The sequence below is a fragment of the Sminthopsis crassicaudata genome, chromosome 3 (genome assembly GCF_048593235.1).
Source record: "Sminthopsis crassicaudata isolate SCR6 chromosome 3, ASM4859323v1, whole genome shotgun sequence".
NCBI classification, from domain to species: Eukaryota; Metazoa; Chordata; class Mammalia; order Dasyuromorphia; family Dasyuridae; genus Sminthopsis; species Sminthopsis crassicaudata.
In genome coordinates this window covers 655,960,350-655,981,809 of record NC_133619.1, presented here as the reverse complement: position 1 = coordinate 655,981,809, position 21,460 = coordinate 655,960,350, and the positions used below count along the sequence as shown (strand labels likewise).

Here is a 21,460-nt window from a genome sequence, read left to right as displayed (position 1 = left end):
GTGAAGGATAAATTGGAAATAACCAACAGAGGAAAGGGCATTAGAGTCAAGAGGGCTTTAAAAAAGACTTCCTGTAGAGAAGCTGGTATTATATTGGGGGATCAGAGAAAGCTAGGCAAGCTAGGAGGTAGAGATGAACACAGAGGTCATTCTAGGCAAGTGAAATTCCTTGTTGATGAAGTATTAGTTTTAAGCACAGCAGAGACAGTGTCACTGGTGATCACAATACAATACAAGCAATGTATTAGCGTCCCCAGCTTCTCACAAGCCTCCAACACTGACTGTTGTAATTTCTTGTCATCTTTGGGTATGTTTGATGTTTTTATGGAAGACGTTTTCATGTGGTCCTAAATAACCACAAATAGTGGTCACAATTTCTCTTTGGAGAGCTGTTGATCCCTTGTTCATTTGTCCATTGGTGACTATTGTACACACACACACATACATGGGCTTCTAAATACTTCCTATTTCCTCTTTGGAAAACTGCTCGTTCCTGGCGTCCCTTGAGCCTTTCTCCTTTGGGGAACGACTATGAGAATACATCCGTGTGTGGACAGTGTCTACATCTCCCACAGCACAACTTTTCCACAGAACTGTGTGTGACAAGAGGAGGGTTTGCCCCGGGAGTTCAAGGATGCTCCGCTGTCCATCTTTCTGAAGGTGATTATCAAGTGACAGCGGTGGGGGAGGGGCCCTCTCCTTCAGTTACTGAGGCGGGATTCTGGCCGAGTCCTCCTTCTCGGGCGGTACTTCGCGTGAAAGAAGATCGTGCGTCTGGGGCCGGTGGCTCAGAAAGGGCCGAGGAGCGATGCCCGAGGCAGAGCAGAGCTCGGTCCGGAACCTTCGTGTATCTAAGGAAGCTCCGTCTAAAGGGCTTGTGGGAAATTCCGGCAGAGCTCGGTTGCGGGCGCTCGTATAACAGACGGTGCTCTGGGGCTTCCCCCTCCCGGGGGAGGGAGCAGGACCCCGTGCGGGCCGGTCCCGTATTCTCGGCCACGTGGTTAACAAAACCGAGGTCCGCGGCCGCTCTGCTGGTAAATTATGGAACTTAGGAGGCTCCAAGCCGGGACTAGCGCGGAGCGAGAGGCCGCGCGATCTTGGGTTCGAAGGCTCGGTGCTCTGCTGCTCGTGCGCATTGTGGCCTAGCAATCACCACCAAGAAAGGGCGGGTGGTCCCGGGCAGCGCCACCCCGTCCGCACGCGGCCCCGAACGCATGCAGATGCTCGGAATCCGCGTGTCTGGGCCACTGCTCTCCGGGATGCCCACGGCGGCCAGGCCGCTGCCTCCCGGCGCGCGCTCCGTGTTACGTGGGAGAGGAGCGGGATCGGACGCATCGCCGTAAGTCTGGGACCCGCAGCGCACCGGCGCCTCGCCCGCAAGCTCCACCGCAGGGAAGAGTGTGAGGGCCCGAAGGGACGTGAAGTTCTGACACTGCGGTCCCTCCCCAAGCAGGACTGCCAAGCGCTCTGCTGGAGAGCTCCAAGGTCCCGTGGGCCGGCCAAAGAGAATTCCCAGAGAGCCCGGACAAGGCAAGGGCCCCTACGGCGTCCGAAGTGCACAGTCCGGGATCTAAGTTGGGAGGGAAGAAGCTCAGAGCAGAGGCACCCAGCCTCCGGACTACGAGTCCCACAATTCCTTGCGGCGAGGTCGTTCTCTGTGCCTTCGAGGGAACTTTCGCCGCCTCCTCCTCCTAGTTCTTCAGCTCCTCCCCACGAATCTCCTTCAGCTTCTTGTGACCACGCGGCGCCAGCTTGAGGAGGAGAACCCGGAAGGGAGGGATGGAACCGGTAATGGTCTCTGTGTGCGGGGCGGCGCGGGCCCCCCAGGTGAGGAGAGGGGGAGAAACGGGAGGGAGTGATCTGCGGTGTTGACGTCCCCCCCTTACCCCCCCTGCTGCCATGACCCCTGGGCCGGCGCTGCCCGAGAACCCCAAGCATTCCCCAGGGGTCTCTGCCGACCTGGCGCCGACCTCCGCAGGGGTCGCCTGGAATCCGAGGGTCTGAACCGGGTCCCGACTCCCAGCCCGGAGGTAGACCCATCCCTCCCGTACTGCGAAACCCCCGGACCCTGGGAGGGGAGCGGGGAGGAGGCCTCGGGGGTGATCCGTGCAAGCCTCGCACCCGGGCCCTCGGGGGTGATCCGTGCAAGCCTCGCACCCGGGCCCCTGGGGGTGATCCGTGCAAGCCTCGCCCCCGGGCCCCTCGGGGGTGATCCGTGCAAGCCTCGCACCCGGGCCCTCGGGGGTGATCCGTGCAAGCCTCGCACCCGGGCCCCTCGGGGGTGATCCGTGCAAGCCTCGCCCCCGGGCCCCTCGGGGGTGATCCGTGCAAGCCTCGCACCCGGGCCCCTCGGGGGTGATCCGTGAAAGCCTCGCACCCGGGCCCCTCGGGGGTGATCCGTGCAAGCCTCGCACCCGGGCCCCTCGGGGGTGATCCGTGCAAGCCTCGCACCCGGGCCCCTCGGGGGTGATCCGTGCAAGCCCCGCACCCGGGCCCCTCGGGGGTGATCCGTGCAAGCCCCGCACCCGGGCCCCTCGGGGGTGATCCGTGCAAGCCTCGCACCCGGGCCCCTCGGGGGTGATCCGTGCAAGCCTCGCACCCGGGCCCCTCGGGGGTGATCCGTGCAAGCCCCGCACCCGGGCCCCTCGGGGGTGATCCGTGCAAGCCCCGCACCCGGGCCCCTCGGGGGTGATCCGTGCAAGCCCCGCACCCGGGCCCCTCGGGGGTGATCCGTGCAAGCCTCGCACCCGGGCCCCTCGGGGGTGATCCGTGCAAGCCTCGCACCCGGGGCCCTCGGGGGTGATCCGTGCAAGCCTCGCACCCGGGCCCCTCGGGGGTGATCCGTGCAAGCCTTGTACCTGGGGCTTTATCCCCGGGTACTTTCAAAGAGTTGAACCAGCACATAGATGCCATTATTAGGGCTAAGGGTCCCAAGTCCAGACCAGCCTTTCTTCTTGGTTCCCTTGCATTCCCCCCCCCCTTAAAAGAAAAACTGGCACCAAGTTTTTGGGTGTGCACAAAATACTGTTTACGTGTGGAAGCCAAAGGCCACTGATTCGCTCTGAAAGGCCTGCTCCTTGCTGATCTTGATTAAAGCCTTATTCCTTCCTCAGTTCAGTTATCCATTTACCAGCATTCCCCTGTGCTGATTGTTCAGTCCTAAGTTAGGTGATAACAGAAGATATATAAGAGAAAGGTCCTTACTTGGAGGTTTTAAGATTATTGTCCAGATTCAACCTAGACTCTTAATAATCAAGCATTTGTTTTGGTTTATGAGGCAAAATGAGAGGGAAGAGCATTAAATAATATAATCACTCATGGGAGAAAATTGTATAGAATTTGGACTTGGAAGGGACCTTAGAGGTCATCAAATTCAATTCTTTTTTATTTTTTGGATGGGAAAAAATTGCATCTTCATTTTCACTCATCTTTAAGTAAAATTTAGTATTTCTCACAATTAAAAGTTTAAAAAGTTCCAAGAAGGGGTCCATAGGCTTCACCAGGCTGCCAGAAAAATCTATGGTATAAAAAAGATGAAGAAGCCTCGTTTTACCAACTATAGTCATATTTCAAAAAAAGCTTTGAATCACAGTTGATTAGAGAAATGCAAATAAAACCAATTCTGAGGTATCACATATCACCTATTAGTTTAGCTAAGATGACAGGAAAAGATAATGATGAATGTTGGAGGGGATGTGGGAAAACTGGGACACTGATACATTGTTGATGGAGTTGTGAACTGAGCCAGCCATTCTGGAGAAAAAATTTGGAGCTATGCCCAAAAAGTTATCAAACTGTGCATCCCCTTTGATCTAGCAATGCTACTACTGGGTCTATATCCCTTCAAAAAAATCATTAAAAGGAGGAAAGGACTCACATGTGCAAAAATGTAGCAGCTCTTTTTGTGGTGGCAAGAAATTGGAAATTGAGTAGATGCCCATCAACAAAATAAGTTATAGTGTATAAAGATAATGGAATATTTTTGTTCTATAAGAAATGATGAGCGGGTAGATTTCAGAAAAGCCTAGAAAGACTTAGGTGAACTTTGATTCCGAGTGAAGTGCAAAGAACCAGGAGAGGAGGACACTGTACACAGTAACAAGATTATGTGATAATTAACTATGACAGACTTAGCTCTTCTCAGCAATACAGTGATCCAGGACGATTCTAATAAATTTGGGATTCAAAACGCCATCGGCATCCAGAGAGAGAACTATAGAGACTGAATGTGGGTTGAAGCGTACTATTTTTACCTTTGTGGTTTTTTTCTCATCTTTTTTTTTCTTTTACAGATATTAATTATTAATAAGAAAACTTTTTAAAATGATTGTACATGTGTAACCTATATCAGATTACTTGCTGTCTTGGGGAAGGGAAGGGAAGGAGGCAGAAAAAAAATTTGGAAATCAAAATCTTATAAAAAATGAATGTTGAAAGTTATCTTTACATGTAATTTGAAAAATAAAATTCTATTGAAATTTAAAAGAATATTTTTTTGAAATCCTGAATATATAACAGAAACACGCCCAGGCCCTCTTGGGTAAATAGGCACCTTCTGTAACTAAATTCTGAGGGGACGTGTATCGTGTGTGTGTGTGTGTGTGTGTGTGTGTGTGTGTGTGTGTGTGTGTGTGTTTGTTTTCATTTATTTATTTATTTATTTTTGCTGGGGCAGTTGGGGTTAAGTGACTTGCCCAGGGTCACACAGCCAGGACATGTGAAGTATCTGAGGCCAGATTTGGGTCCTTCTGATTTCAGGGCTTGTGCTCTATCCCAATTCACCACTTAGCGGCCCCCTCATTTCTTTATGTTAAGCTGTAAACAGTAAATCTTTGTTGAATCCTGATTATGATTAATCCCTCGTGTGTAAGGGCCCTTTAAATGGGCGGACACAGTGCATCGGGATTGAGGCCCAGAAGTACTTTCTGTGGATATTAGGACTGCCCTTGGGCGGGATCCTGGCCATATTGAGATAGTTTTGTAATGGGTGACTCTCTCGCTGATTGGCTGTGTGTGTGACCTCACAGGCCCTATATAAGCCCACTGCAGGCAGCAACCGCCCTCTTTAACCTGCTGTTCACCCTGGCTCCTAGCCTGGGTGGCCAAGCCAAGATGGGTAGCCGAAAGAGGTAAGGATTTTGGTAGTGAACACGTGGGTCTTCTGACCAGGTGTTCACTTGGGAACCAACAAGTCAGGGCATCAGCTAGGGCATTATGTGAGTAGGTATAATAAAGGCTTTTAAGATTACATGTGGTTGTTCTTGAGTGCGCTACCGGTTATTAAACTATAGATTCAAGAGATTGTGGCCAGAGACCTTAGAAGGCCTCAGAGGAGGCGAGCCGGGTAGAGCTCACACTGCAAAGGACAGTGGTCAAAGGTACTCTGGTGGGTCTAGGACAGACTAGTAATTGTAACTGCCAGGAGAGCACGTTACAAATGGCGCCCAACGTGGGGCGCCAAATGCTGGAACTCTATCTTTCCAGAAATCAGCAAGAGTCAGGATCACTAAACGTCTTTATTCTAGATCTTTACCTTCGCCTCCAACGCCCGGTCACGAGTGCAAGTGAGCGTGAGTTCCACCACCCAAGTTTCTCTTGCTCCTCCCACACAAGTCACTTCCCTCTCTTTGTCTCACCAATCAAGTCAGCACAGAACAGCTGGGGGAGGGTCAACCTTAAACAAGTTAATAGGGAACCGTCCAATTGGCAATTAGTCTCACGTGCTTCTTCATCCAAGTGCATTGCTCAGTTCTAGCCCTTTACACTCGTGTGTACTTTTTTATGTTTCTCTTGACTCTCAACGTTGTATTTCAGAGTTACTACTCAATCTGACCCTTTCATCAAGAATGCTTGGAAGTTCTCTTTCATAAAAGTCCATTCTCCTCAACCCTCCCATAGTATTATACTCAGTTTTGCTGAGTAAGTCATTCGTGGTTACAAGATCTATATTTTGCCTTTTGGAATATTGTATTCTAATCTCTTTGCTTCTATATAATAGCAGCTATTAAATTTAGTATGATTTTGATGCTGGCTCCACAGTACTTGAATTTTTGTTTTGTGGCTGTTTACAGTATTTTTTCTTTGATCTGGAAGCTTAAATTAAGCTATAATGTTCCTAGGAGTATTTGTTTTGGTTTTTCTTTCAGGATTCTATTTCTACTTTTCAGTCTGCTTCTATGAAATCTAGACAGTTTTCTTTTATGCTTTCTTGAAATGTGCTATCTAGGATCCTTTTTTGTTCATGACTTTTCAGTAGGCCAATAATTTCTTAAATTTTCTGTTTTCCCGGACAATTGTTTTTACTATGAGATACTTATATTTTCTCCTACTTTTGATTTTGTATTAATATTTCTTGTCTTCTGGCTTCTGTTTGGGCTATTCTGACCTTGAAGAGTTTGTTGTCGTTTGAGCAAGGTTTTATAGTGTTTATCCTAAACTGGTTTTGGTTTTGGTTTTTATTCCCCTTCCAATTCTTTCTTCTAAAGCTCTCATTTCTTTTCTAGTTTTTTATTCTAGCACTCTCTTTTCATTTACCAAAACAAACAAACAAACAAAAAACCCTCTTTTTTGAAACTCTTACTTTATCTCTTTCAGAATACTAGTTGAAATTTTGCCCAAGTTGAGTTTTTCTTAATTGTAGGCGTTTTGAAGTCATTTCCTCTTCTGGGTTTCTAATTCTTGAACTTGTATGGCCATAGTAGTTCTTTATGGTGAGATTCTTTTTTTTTATTTTCTGATTATTCTAGTCTACTTCCTGACTTTAGATTGTATGATGGGGCTGAGCCCTAAAAATGTCTAGGCTGGTCCTGCTGTTGCTACTTTCTTGATATATTGAAGATTGTGTTATTTTAGTATTTCAGGACATTCTCTCAAACATGGGACGTGTTCTAATGAAAGAGACAGATGGGTGGGGGAATGGTGATGGGGTGGAGGGATGGATGGATGGATACACAAACACACACAAGATGTTAACAGAGTGGAAGGAAAGTAGCAGTCCTAGCTGGGTAAAGCTTTTTGCAGAAGGTGGCATTTTTAGTTGAGACTTGAAGGAAGCCAGAATAAAGAGAATAGGAAAGAGAGAGTTCCAGGCCTGGGGGAGGGGGGCAGCCAGGAAAGTGTGCAGTCTGGAGACGGAGGGCCATGTTTGAGGGGCAGCAAGGTGACCCATGCTCCTGAATCATGTGTAGAGGGAGCAGAGTGCAAAAAGACTTCAAAGGTGTGAAGGGGCCAAGTTATGGGAGCTTTCAGAAGTCAGAGGATTCTATATTTGGTCCTACAGGCAGTAGGGAGTCAGTAAAGTTTATTGGACAGAGGATCACATGGTGGGAAGGATTTTCCTTCAGTGGGGTGGAGGGTAGAGACTCCCCAGCGGGCTGTTGCAGCAGTCCTGGCAGGGGCTGCGCCTGGGTGTGGCAGTATCTGAGGAAGGAGGGCACATTCAAGAAATGTTTGGAAGGTCGAAACAATGGGATGTAGCAACAGAATGGATACGGAGGAATAAGAATGAGAAACTGAGGATGGCATCTAGAAGTTAAGTGGGTGACTGGGAAGATGGTGTGCTCTTAAGGAGGGTTTGGGGAAATGCTTAGACATGTTGATTTAAAGGTGTCTAGAAAACATCTTATAGAAGTCATCTTGAAGTCTGAATTGTTCATGTCACTGGAGGTCAGGAGAGAGGCGAGGGCTGGACAAAAGGATCCGAAGAGCATCAGATTGTCATCACTCTTTGCGGGGGGGAAGGCAGGCAGAGGACACAGATCAGCAGGCTGAATTCAAGGGCAAAGCTGGGGGCCACACTTAGACTAGGGCTGGATCGGGATGAAGGAGCCCCTCAGAAAGGCCTGGAGACACAGGTGGTAGGGAACCTTTTGGACCCATCGGGAAGAAGGGAATCAATGTTTGTTAATTGGGGGGGAGGGAGGAGTAATTAAGATTATATTGGAAATTTGAGGACCATAACCAGGGTTGCACTGGTTTTAAAGTGTATGTGAAGTACATTCTTATTAATAAAAATATGGCCCAAACTTGTGGATTAATCGTAGCTTTGGGAAAATTTTATACAGGCATTTAGAGGAGCATTCCTACTAGGTGAGGTAAGGCTGTCTCCATAGAAGTGGCTGGGACACTCTTGTAAAACAGGTTTTAATTAATGGGAAATTGTGTCATCAGGAGGAAATTGCTAGGGACGGGGTCTCTTGTCTGATAGGAATAGTACTTGATTATTAGTTTTTTGAAGAATGTTTAATGATATTGTCAGCCCTTGCTGCTCTGATCAGCAGTTTCTACATCCCCAAGAAGACCCCTGCTCACCCTAGCAGTTTCTAATTCCCCATGTTCCTGGGCAGAGCGAGTTCCGAGGACATTTCTGGGACCAGGTTCTTGTAATCCCTCAGCATCTCCTGCCAGGGTTAGATTGTTTGGTGGATCCAAGCTCTTGGCCCTCCTGTTGTTTCCTACCACTGTGACCTAGAAGAAGCCCCTTCCCTCCTTCCTCCGTGGGCATCCCTGCCTGAATAAGGCAGCGTGTGGTCCTGAATTGCAGTTTCTCGACCCGGGCTGATGCTCCCTTTATTTCTCAGTCACCTCAATGATCGGAGGTTTGGAGTTCACAGTGTTAGAGCCGGGTCATTACTGTAAGGGACGGGGGGGTAATCTGTTGTCGGGAGCTTTAAGGTGAGGTGCTCCCTTGTTGGTGCTGTTGAAGCGAGAGGCCATCCAAGTGAGGAAGAGCCCCAGAGCAGTGTCGTTGTGTAGGGGAGTCCCGGGATATGGGGAGTCTGGAGGCCTGAGTTTAGTGCTCCCACTTGACCCTGTAACCATGCCCCAGCTTCCCAGCCCTTCATCTTCCCTGCAGCTCCGGGTGACAGGGAGGCTCTGAATCAGCAAGAGCACCTCGTTTTGTGTTTCAGGAGGCAGTGACCTTTAATGATGTGGCCGTGGACTTCACCCAGGATGAGTGGAAACATCTGGATCCTTCCCAGAAAGAGCTGTACAGAGATGTGATGCTGGAGAACTACCGGAACCTGCTCTCTCTGGGTAAGAGAGACCTCCTGCGGCTCACACTTTGTACCTTGGAATCCCCTGAGGGATGTGGGGATTTCTTACCAGGGCTTGGTGGCCAAGGACAGACCTGTGGGCCTGGGAACTTTACCCTTTTTAGGGAAGAAACTGGAACAAGCACCTACCCCATAGCAGACACTAAGTACTTTCTGGTTATTATCTTATTTCATAGATGAGGAAACTGAGTCAGGCAGAGGCTTAGCTATTTGTGCAGGCTCACCGAGCTGGTAAAGCTCTACTTGAACTCACATCTTCCCGACTGTGTTATCCCCTGAGCAGAGCACAGAAAGAAGCGAGCTTTATAAAAGCCACTGGGGCTGGGCCTTCTGCATCTTTTGCTGCCTCAAGTCAAGGCTACCCTCCCCATGTGTGAATTAATGAGGAGCTTCCCGGGAGGCAGCTGGGTAGGGCAGTGGTCACAGCACTGGGCCTGGAGTCAGGAACACCTGAGGTCAAACACTGACTCCATCACTGGGATCCTGGGCAAGCCCCTGGACTTCTCTGGGCCTCTGTTTCCCCCTCTGCAAAATGAGAGGATGGACTAAGACTTCTCCCATCTCTAAGTCTAGAATCCCGAGAGATGGACAAATGACCCGATTTGTTTTCCATCCCCTACCTTTGAACTTTGTATCCCCCTCAAAAGAAAAAAAAAAAAAAAAAAAAAAAAAGCCCCTGTGTCTCAGGAACTCCACAGAAAACATGTTTCTTTGTATGGTCCTTTGGTTATTCTGGGATACTTACACGTCCCTGAAAATCGATAGGTGTTCTTGGATTTGAAGGGGGCTCTCTTTCTCAGAACTTGTTGTTTTCCCCAAGTAGGGCTTCCAATTTCCAAACCAGATGTGATCTCTCAGCTGGAGCAAGGAGAAGCGCTACGGGTCATGGAGGTCAAAGGTGTAGGAGGTAAGTGAGGGAAAATTCAGCAGTAAGTGTCTCCTAAGTCTCCCTTTGGTCAGATGGAGGCCTCAGAAAATCTGAATGGGAATTGTCCTCAGCTCTGCACTTAATTAAAAGCGTAGCAGCAGAGAGGCTTCCGGCAGAAGCTCCCCAGTGTTCCCCACAAATCCCTCTCCCACTCCCTTTCATTCGTGATCGCCTCTGCTGTCAGAGAAGAGAGCAGAAGGCCCCGCAGGACCCAGCATTCTGTCTCCCCTTTCCTCAAGGCCGGCTTTCTGAAGCAGCCTTTATCTCTCCTCCACTGGCCATTCCTGACGTGAATCTGTTGGGATGCCCAAGAAGTGGGTGGTACAGGCCTGGTCTGGACCTTACAGGAGAAAAAGGCAGCTTCTGGGGTCTGATTTCTGAAAGGGCGAATAATAATGGAAGCAGTTATTTGGTCAGAATGAATCATAGAGCTGGTCAGTCCTGGCCATTGTAGGGAGGAATAATTTATACAGATGGAGAGACTGGAAGGCTAGGTGGCTGAAAAAGAAGAGCACTTTTGGCATTTGAATAAATGCTAAGATGGAGGACAAGACTTTTTACCAGAGGAACCAGAATGAGAAAATAGGAGAATAAATGTAGGTGTTGGGACAGTGTGGATCTTTCAGCAGCCAATGTTTGTGGAAGACGGATGGAATAGAAGGTTGGGTGGGGGGACTGAGACCAGATTTTGGAGGTCTTTGTCTCTTTAAGATGTATTCTCCTACCTGTAAGTAAGCTAGGGAAGCGTGGGAGTAGTGTTGGAGTAAGGTGATGGATCCAGAAAATTTAATATGAAAATTGGGAGAATAAGAATGAGGAGAAACCAGAGATAGGAGTTAGGAGCAGATATTCCTCAGGGAGTTTTTGACCATAGGCTCTAAATATTCTTTGATATTTCACTTGATTTTCATCCTGTCTTAATTTAGTCACTGAGTGACCCTCTTCTCTCCTGGACGGTTCCTATTTACTTTGCTGATCTTTCTCCTTTTCATCTTTGACTCATAGATGCCCTTGTCAAATTAGCATCTGGCATGAACCTTGAAAAGATAACCACATGTCTTATAAAATCAGGACATGAAAAGATCTACATCTCTATAGGCCAGAGTGATAGATCACAACTACTTAGGGGATATTTAATATTAGTTTTTATAATATATAATTATATATTAATGAAATTTAATTTTTAATAGTAACAGTAACAACAAACTATAAAGTCTTTTCTTGATGGTGAATAAAAATCTTTATAGATTTCTTCAATTTTTTTTCCTGTCTTTTTTGTGGGTGCAGTGCCCATTAGTGACCCAAGATAACCAATTGTCCCCTTGAAATAGTATTCCTTGTTGCTTTGAGGTGCCTAATAAAAAAACTAACTCCTTTATTTACCTCTCTGAGGAAAGCCTGGGAGCCATCCTTTTGTTTAGCTGAAAGGGGGAGAATATCTATATTGAGAATTTAAGGATGTTAAAATTAGTTGTTCCAATTCTACCTTACTAGACAAAGATCTTATATTTATTAATAAATAAGTTAAAGTTTTTAAGTTTTTAGCCCTCTTTTCCCAGTAATCTGATGCTTTTATTGAAGAATCCAAAAGGGATGTCACAAGATTGAGAGCCATTTTGTATTTTACTTTGTTTTGTATGTTGCTATGGCCAAAGAACTCATTCCTTGCAATGCAGACTTAGTCTGTTGCCAAAACCATACTTCAAGCTTTTCAAACATGATAGAATCTGCTTGTGGTAGCCCTCTACAATCTTAGGCTTTGAGAGCCCAAGGTTACACTTCCATTCTGTGAAGAGGAATCAGTTTATAACCGTACACATGGGTCTTTTTTCACCATCAGAGACAAGAGAGCCACTCTAAAAACATGAATTCTAATAACATGGTTCCATATAAGCAAGTAAAAGGATCTGAAAATGACATCAAAAGAGAAGAAAAATGTAAAAGTTTCTAAAGTAGATCAAGAGTTCATATGGAAGATCCATGCTGGGATTGACCTAATTGTAGAAATAGTCAGAGGGTACTTTATAAGGTAACTAACTGAAGGAGGAGAAGATACCCAAAGTGTACAGAAACAAAGATACTAATCCTATTAACACTAAAGAAAAAATGTAGATTTTGAGGATAGCAACAACTTTTAGATTATAGGCTAGTTTTTCATCTTTATAAAAAAAAAGTTTGTGATAAGCTGCATGTGCTTGGAAGGATATTCTCAATGAGAGTGTTAGTAAAGGAGTCAGCACATTTGACTGAGAGATATAGAAAACATTTTGTTTGTTGTGTGTTGGTTATTTTTTAAATAATTTTAAAAGTATGTAAGATGAAAGATATGATATCAGAGAATTATTCACTGTTCTTCTGATCACTAATTTCAGATGAAATGTTAAGATCACTGGAGCAGGACCGTGATCTGGGGGGTGCTGCCCCTCTCAGGCTCCTGAGCCTCTCTGTTTATGAAGTTGGTCAGCAAGTGTTGCTGGTGGTGATGAGGAAGGTGGGCCCACTCTTTCCAATGATTTCTCCTCTCAATGGAGCTTGAGATGGAGGCGTCTGGTGGTGTGGGAGACATTCTTATGCCAAAGACTCTTCAGCTCAAGGGCCTTGCCTGTCTCCAAGTTTGGGGGGGATTTGAGGCAGGTGGGCTTAAGTGATTTGGCCAGGATTACATAGTAAGTGTCAGGTGTCTAAGGGTGAATTTGAATTCAGGTCCTCCTTTCTCCAGGGCCAATGCTGTAGCCACAGCACATCAAGTTTTATGGGGAAGTTATGGCCAAGATGGTGGTGGTAGTTTGGGTTATCTGCACAAAACTGTTTTCTATTTTTTCTTCATTATGCCTTGCTGCTTTATCCCATCATTGCCTACCCTACATGTACAGCACACACACACACACACACACACACACACACACACAGAGAAAACAGCTCAAATTTCCCAGTTGTTGGCACATAATTTGTTGATGCATGAGTATCTTTTGATAATTTCTTTATTCTGCTCTTTGATCTATCTTTTGGTCAAGTAATCTTATTATAGATTTGAATGGGTTTCTTGTAGAATTTTGAAGCCAGAGGTTTTTTTAGAAATGTTTACCAGAAATATTTTCAGAAATGTTATCCATTTCTTTCTTTGGTTTTTAATATGGATACATTGTTTGTGATTATGCAGAAGTTTTTTTTTCTGTTTATAAGGACAAATTTATCTGTTTTGTTGCCTATTGTTTAATAATAATAATAACAATTAGTATTATCTATAAAATTTACATAGCATCTTTTGTTTGCCAGGCACTGTGCCAGTTAACATTTTATAGTTATCTCATTTGATCCTCACAACAGCTTTGGAAAGTAGGTGTTATTTTGCCCCCATTTTACAAACGAGGAAACTGAGATTGAGAGTTTTAAGTGACTTGTTCAGTGCTGCATAACAAAGTATCAGAGGCTAGCCATTTAGGTCTTCCTGACTGCAGGCCTGGCATTTTATCCACAACAGCTTCCTCTTTCTCTTCTTCTTTTCCTTGAATAACTTAGAATATTATACATCTCTGCAAGAACTATAGATGAAATATTCCATTAAACATTTTTTCATCATTTACAATATTATTTAAACTTTGTCACGATATGCATTGTGAGATGTGAATATGATCCATTTTTCTTCATGCTTTTTATCCAAATTACTAATAATTTTTATTAGATAATGTATATTTTCCCCAAGTGACCTTAATTCTAGAAAACACTATTATGCACTCAGTTCTATATCTGGAATATCTAATCTATCCAATGAAGTCTTGGTTTAAATTGTTTCGTTAATTTGCTGTGAAATAAACTAATTCTTAAGGTTTTGGTGGCTTTTTAAATGATGTTCAGCTTCTTCTACTGTCTTTTTTTCAGATATAATTTGTCTGTTTCTCAGTTCAGAAATCAAGACTTTTCCAGGAGGCAACACCTGAGAAATCCATGAACAAATAGGATCCTTAGAAGAGAATAGATACATTTTTCATTAATTTCATCATCAAGTCAGTAATATGTCAAGCACTTTGCTCAATCTCTATGTATATGTACATATATCCATGTTTAATTGTAGCCTTCTTTAGATTGGGGGAAAATGAAGGAAAAAGCAAAGAACAAAAGAAAATCAATAAGGAATCAAAGAAAAGCTGGGCAGCTTTGAAAACAATGTATACTATTGATTATATAGCTTTTCTTGAAATGGAAATTTATGGTTTTATATTGAATCCTCTCTTATGGTCTGCTGTGTACATGGGAATTTTTTTTTTCTTTTTCTCATTTTGTATTTAAGCTTAAGATTTTAAAAATTACAACAGAAAAGAAATACGTAAAATGTATTTCATTTTGGAAAGGATTAACATGATGTAGTGGGAAGAATGCTTTCATGGACATTTCATTATTTTTTTGTTTCATGGGACATGTTATAGAACAAGAAATGACAGGTGAATGAAGTGCTTCATTGTTTCTCTTGCAATATGGAGAGAAAATAGTGAAGGTCTCTCCACCATGTAGTGCATTGACCCCTGTTTTCGTAGAATAATATGGTAAAATGCTGTATAGGATGGACAAGCATAGTTGGGTAATGACTGGCATTATTGGAAAGAATTCCTAAGTTGGATATTACAGATCCTTTGGAATATAATAATCATAACAAATAATACATTATTCTTTCCTCAAAGCAACCCTGTAATAATAATAATATTAATATTAGTATTAATATCCCTATTTTATAAATAATACAACTGACTCTTAAGTGAGTCTTGCCTATGGTTGCTCATCACAACTAAGTTCCAAAGACTGGATTTGAGCCCGTTCTTCTAGTTCCATATCTATCACTACTCTTTCATGTCCAACACTTGTTGCCAATTCATTTAGGTGTGGTATGCAGAATTCACCTTTTCTTCCTTCTTGAGTATTTAGATATCTAACTTTCACCACTTTTCTAACACCTCTTGTTCTTCTTGATTTCCCATAAATATGCAAAATTATAAATTGTAAGCATTCAATACATATAAAGTGATGGGGGTTTTTTGTTATTCACTTTCAAGGTTGAATATCATTCTTAAAGGTACTGGTGGAATTAGCAGTAGAATGGAAAACAGTACAAGAGTAAATACATTACAATTCTTTTTTCTTCAAATCAGTAACTTGTTTATTTGCTTGTTCTAGGTTGTAAGACCAAGACCAAAACAAATGAATCCGCTTCAAAATTGGGCTTTACTGTGAATAAATCATTCCAGAAAAGAACTCCAAGTCATGGCCATCAGGATTCCATATCGAAAGAAACCTGTAATTATGATATTGAGACACTTTCCCAGGGTAATGAATGTAAAGAACTTTTTAGCTGTGATTCAAACATTCAGCATCATGGAATACATTTTGAAGAGAGAACTAATGGGAAAGCATTTCTCCAGGAAGAACATCTTAGTAAACATCAGAGAATCTATTCTATAGAGAAACTTCATAAATGTAATGAATGTGGGAAAGCTTTTAGCTGTATCTCTTCTCTTGCTTTCCACCAGAGAATTCATACTGGAGAGAAACCTCATGAATGTAATGAATGTGGAGAGACCTTTAGATGGAGCTCGCAACTGACTTACCACCAGAAAATTCATACTGGAGAAAAGCCTTATCAGTGTAATGAATGTGGGAAGACCTTTATCCAGAGAACGCAGCTTACTTCCCATCAGAGAATTCATACGGGAGAGAAACCTTATAAATGTAATGAATGTGGAGAGGCCTTTAGATGGAGCTCACAACTGACTTACCACCAGACAATTCATACTGGAGAAAAACCTTATCAGTGTAATGAATGTGGGAAAGCTTTTAGATATAGTCTATCTCTTACTTACCACCAGAGACTTCATACTGGAGAAAAACCTTTTGAATGTAATGAATGTGGACAGGCCTTCAGATCAAATACAAAACTTAATTATCATCAGAGAATTCATACTGGAGAAAAACCTTATCAGTGTAAAGAATGTGGGAAGACCTTCATCCAGAGCACACAGCTTACTTCCCATCAGAGAATACATACTGGTGAGAAACCTTATGAATGTAACAAATGTGGGAAAGCTTTTAGCTCAAGGTCATCCCTTACTTACCATCAGAGAATTCATACCGGAGAAAAGCCTTTTGAATGTCATGAATGTGGACAAACCTTCAGGTCAAATTCACACCTTACTTCCCATCAGAGAATTCATACTGGAGAAAAACCTTATGAGTGTCATGAATGTGGGCAAGCCTTCAGGTTATATAAACAGCTTATTTCTCATCAGAGAATTCATACTGGAAAGAAACCTTATGAATGTGATGAATGTGGGAAAGCCTTTAGCTCAAGTTCATCCTTTACTAACCATCAGAGAAGTCATACTGGAGAAAAACCTTATAAGTGTAATGAATGTGGGAAAGCTTTTAATAAGACCACACAAACTTACTTTCCACCATCTAATTCACACTGGAGAGAAACCTTATGAATGTAATGAATGTGGAAAGGCCTTTATTCAGAGGGCAAACCTTGCTGCACATCAGAGAATTCATACTGGAGAAAAACCTTATCGGTGTAAGGAATGTGGGAAAGTTTTTAAGCACAACTCATCCCTAATTTACCACAAAAAGAGTCATACTGGAGAAAAATCACATTAGTGTGATGATTATGGTCAAGTTCTTAGATGAAACACACTTTGAATGTCAGCAAAAAATTCATAATAGACAGAAATCTCTAGTCTTTTTAAAGGCACAAAACATAACAATGGAAAATTAATGTTATAGTAAAAAAATTATAATGATGAAAAGGTCTTTGGACAGAGCAACATTATTGGATATCATACAATTCATATTAGAGAGAACTCTTTTATGGGAGTGGCCCTCATCCATAAAATGTCTTCCTACTTAACAGAATTCTCACTGGAAAAAAAAATTTTTTAAACAAATTTTTTAAAAATTTAAATTAAAAAAAAAAAAAGAATTCACACTGGAGAAACCAAGTTAATGTGAATGTGGGAGACATTTTAGCTGAAGATATTCTTTCAATAATTTAAGAATCTCATTTTAATTGGCTACAGTAGAAACTATAGCAAAGGATTATTTTTAATTGTGAACCTTACTGAACTCAATTGTGAATTCATATTTGACAGACTGTTTCACAAAATCACTCAATCTCAGATAGAAGGGAGTCAGAAACCATTTAATAAATCAGCCCAGATAAAGAATACCTCAAGACAATACCCTTCCCCCTAATAATCATTCAACTTTTCCTAGAAGATCTCTGTTAAGGTAGAATCCCAGTATTTTCCAAAACAATTCATTCAACAGTGGGAAAGCTCTAATTATTAGAAAACTTCACGTTCCCCTGATTTTTCTTTTTCATACACATCATCAGTTCCTTCACCTGGTTGCATATGACATGAACTTGGCCTCTTTCACCATCTTCATTGCCCTTCTCTGGACTCATTTTATGCATTTCTTTCTGAAAATGTAATGCTCAGTAATCCAGGTTGACTTGATCAGGGCAGTGTACAAGACTATCACCTCTTTGTTTCTGAAAGCCATGTCTCTCAAAGTAGCTGAAGCATTTAATCCAGTGGTGCCCATTGACTGAGCCATGATTTTTCTTTTATCTTTCTTTTTCTAAATCATCTCAGGGAGCTGGTTTTCATTTACTCTTCTTTGTCTAAATAAAGCACACATTTTCTTTCCCCAATAGTATTATATTTTTCCAAATACATGTAAAGATAGTTTTCAACTTGATTTTTGTAAAACTTTGTGTTCCAAATTTTTCTCTCTCCCTTGTTTACCTCCCTCCTCTCCAAGACAGTAAGTAATCTGATAAAGGTTAAGTATATACAATTCTTCTAACATGTCTGTATTTGTCATGTTGTGCAAGAAAAATCAGATCAAAAGGGGAAAAAAACCACAAGAAAGGGGAAAAAAAGCATACAAACGACAACAAAAAATGGTGAAACTATGCTTCAATCCCCAGTCTCCTTCTTTAGATGTGGATGGTATTTTCCATCCCAAGTCTATTAGTGTTGCCTTGACTCACCTCATAGTTGAGAAGAGCTAAATCCATCAGAATTGATCATATAATCTTGTTGCTGTGTACGATGTTCTTCTGTTTCTTCTCACTTCACTCAGCATCAGTTTATGTCTTTCCAGGCTTTTCTGAAATCATCCTGTTGATCATTTCTTATGGAACAATAATATTCCATTACATTCATATACCATAACTGATTCATTCATTCCCCATTTGATGGGCATCCACTCAATTTCTAATTCCTTGACACTATAAAAAGCTATAAAGCAGACATTTTCTAATACTCTCATTGACAGGACTCAGTCTCCCAAATAGTTAAGCAAATTCAACTCAAAAGACATTTTTATTACTTGTACATACCATTTCCCTCTTCTGTAATTTGCCATTTATTAACATAAATTTTATAATTTATTACCAACATTTCTTATGTACATGACCATAGTTATGTTGAATTTTAAAATTATCTTCATTCAAATTGCAGTCAGTATTCTATGTTTTCCTCTCTATTATTTTCTATCTTCCCATGTTCTTCTGAATTTATATTCATCACAGTATATTACATTCAGATACCATCATTTCTTCAGCCATTTCATTGGACACACCATTTCATTTTTCCTCAAATTTTTGCTGTTACAAGTAATACTATTAAAAACAAGTAATAATTGAACAAGTAATACTATTAAAAATCTTTTTTGTCATATGTGTTCTTACTGTTAATGGCTTGTGGGACACAAGAACAGTAAAGAGATTAATGATGGCATAGCTTTTTTGCTTTTTTTGTTTGCTTTTTTTTTCTCTATATTTCCCTTGTGATATGACTTTTCTTGTACAGAATAAGGGTGGAAATATATTTAGAAGAATTGCACATGTTTAACCTATATTGGATTACTTGCTGTCCAGGGGCAGGGGAAGGTAGGAAGGGAAGGAGGAAATTATGGAATACAAAGTTTTGCAAGGGTGAATGTTGAAAACTTTTTGCATACATTTTGAAAAATAGATACTATTAAAAAAAAGTTTTGTATAAACAATAAAGAGATTGATGATGGCAGCTAAGTGACACAGTAGATAGAACAACTTGTCCTGGACTCAAGAGGATGTGAATTCAGATCTGCCTTCAGACACTGTGAACCTAGGCAAGTCACAACCCCAACAGCCTCAAAAAAAAAAAAAAAAAAAAAAAGTTGGATTAAAAAGTATTTTAAAAAGTCTTGTGTAATTACAAATTATTTCCCAGAATAGTATGTATGTTCACAGTTATACCAGCAGGAAATTAGCCTGCTTGTCTACCCACAGGTCTTCTACTATTAAATTTTATTTTTTATCATTTATTCTTTGCCAATTTGACATATATAAGATGATAGCTCAGCATTGCACAAGCCATTCCCCATGCCTGGAGTGAATGCTTTCCTCCTCTGACCTTAGAAATCCTTCCCTTTCTTCAAGAATCAGCTCAGGTACTACCTCCTAGGAAAAGCCTTTCCTGAACCTCCTGGTTGTTATACTCTTTCCCTCCAATTATAATTATTTATATTTGTACATGTGGTCTCTTGGAAGAATGTAAGGTCTGTGAGGGTAGAGACTTTTACTTTAGTATTTCTAACACTTGGCACAGTGCCTTGCACCTATGGGTGCTTAATAATTTCTTTTGATTTCTTAAAACTTTTTTCTCCTTACGAACTTTATTTTGTATAAAATTAAAAAAATCCTGTTTTAGTAAGTTAAATCCTAGGCATTTCTGTACTTTGTAATGATCAATGGATTTTTTTTTTCTATCATTTCCTCTTTTTTTGGTTTATACTGTGTAGAAATGCTGATGATTTTTTTGGATTCATTTTATATCAGTTTCCTTATTAATCATGTCTGGTTATCTAAATAAAACAAGCATGTAAACAGTGGTTGTTTTAACTTCTTTTTACTTACTAATTTCTCTTGTGTTATTTGAATAAGTATCATTTTTTTTTCACAGTCAGATTAAGGAGTGTTCACCCTTGGTTTGCCATGGTTATTCAAAAATTTTCCTGTATTTTTCTATTGCAAACAATTCTAATTGGGTCTTACTGACGCTTAACTAAAGACCTAGATTATACACAGATCCGAAGATTGATGCCAGAAGTTTTCTCACAATTGTACATCTTAAGCAACCCACAAGTCTTATCTGAAAACTGACCCCATAGTGCTTTCATTGTTCACAGACACTTGAAAATGAAACACCTTTTTTCTGTATTCAGGTAATTTTACCTATTCACTGTTCTCCTCCTAAGGCAAGTAAGTCCCTAATCTTTCCTCCAATTAGAAATCATTACCTAATGTATTTTTTTTAATTAATGGGTTTTTTTGTTTTGTTTTGTTTTTAATTAATGGAACTTAGTTGCTTGGCTGTTGTGTGATGTCTGTTTTTCCCCTGTATTTTGGGTCCAGGCCTAAGGTGAGAAGGTCTACTCTTGGTTTGTTGGGCAATTGCTATCATTGCTTAACAAGTCAGTATATTCAGAAGATTGAGCTTTTGTTTCTTTTTAATTAATTTTTCACCTGCTAAAGTTTCTGGAGAAGCCAGTTAGGTCAAGCTAAAACTTGGACCCCTGAATTGAAGGATTTCAGAAAACCTCTCTAACATATTGCAGTTAAATCTCTCATGATGGACATTTTTGCAGATTTTCTTATAGAAGTAGGACTTTTATTCTTGTTCCCTTTTTCTTCTGAGCTCAAGTGAGGTTTAGAATAAATTTTCCTTATAGATTGGGGTATTTAAATTTAAGATTATCCCAAAATTGGGGTGACTTAGGTTTGGATTAAGTTGTCCCCCAACGTGTAGGGTGCTGTGAGTTTAGATTAAGTTTTTGTTTTTAAGTTTTTCCCCCCAGAGGTAGTAAGGGAAGATGTCTTCCAGTAGTAGCGATATATCCATGGGCTACCCTTTGGATACCTTTTTTACAGCCTGAGATCACAAGATGCTTCAGGAAGGACTGAATAGCACACTATTAACTATGTGATTTGTCCCTCTTCTGCCCACTCGGCTGTTTTCATCATCTACAAATTGAAAATACAGGCTAGCAAGGCTATGTATTATCATTGTCTGCCTTTCTGGAAAAAAAAAAAAAAATTCATCCTGTATTGTCGGTAGGGTAGTTTGTAAATTCTGTTACCTTGAAAACTTTTGGAAAGGAAAATGCAGCCAAGTAGAAAAAGTACTAAAAAGCTACAGCCAATAAGTTATGAATGCTGGAAAGATTAATGAAGTTTTACAATTGAAGCAGTCAAGAAGTAGTCCTTGACTTGTCCCAGGAAGGAGTACTAATTTGCACTTTAGGCTTTCAACAAGAGATTAGGTTTTGGTTTTGGTTTTAATTTCTAAAAACATCTTAGTAGATGCAGAGGTTTGGCAATGAGGAGAATAATTGTTATAGAATTTAGAGATTAATCATTTTCACTTGTTAGCATTGGTTG

The 21,460-nt window shown here is 41.5% G+C and overlaps 1 protein-coding gene across 1 annotated transcript; it reads left to right on the top strand.

The window, feature by feature from the left end:
* The first annotated feature begins 1,669 nt into the window (after window positions 1-1,669).
* On the top strand, window positions 1,670-19,906 carry LOC141564726 (uncharacterized). The gene is given in 5 exon segments (XM_074307590.1): window positions 1,670-1,827; window positions 8,910-9,036; window positions 9,880-9,963; window positions 15,151-16,409; window positions 16,411-19,906. Coding segments are annotated over 5 exon segments (1,734 nt in total). The 5' UTR covers window positions 1,670-1,779; the 3' UTR covers window positions 16,627-19,906.
* Window positions 19,907-21,460: the final 1,554 nt, after the last annotated feature.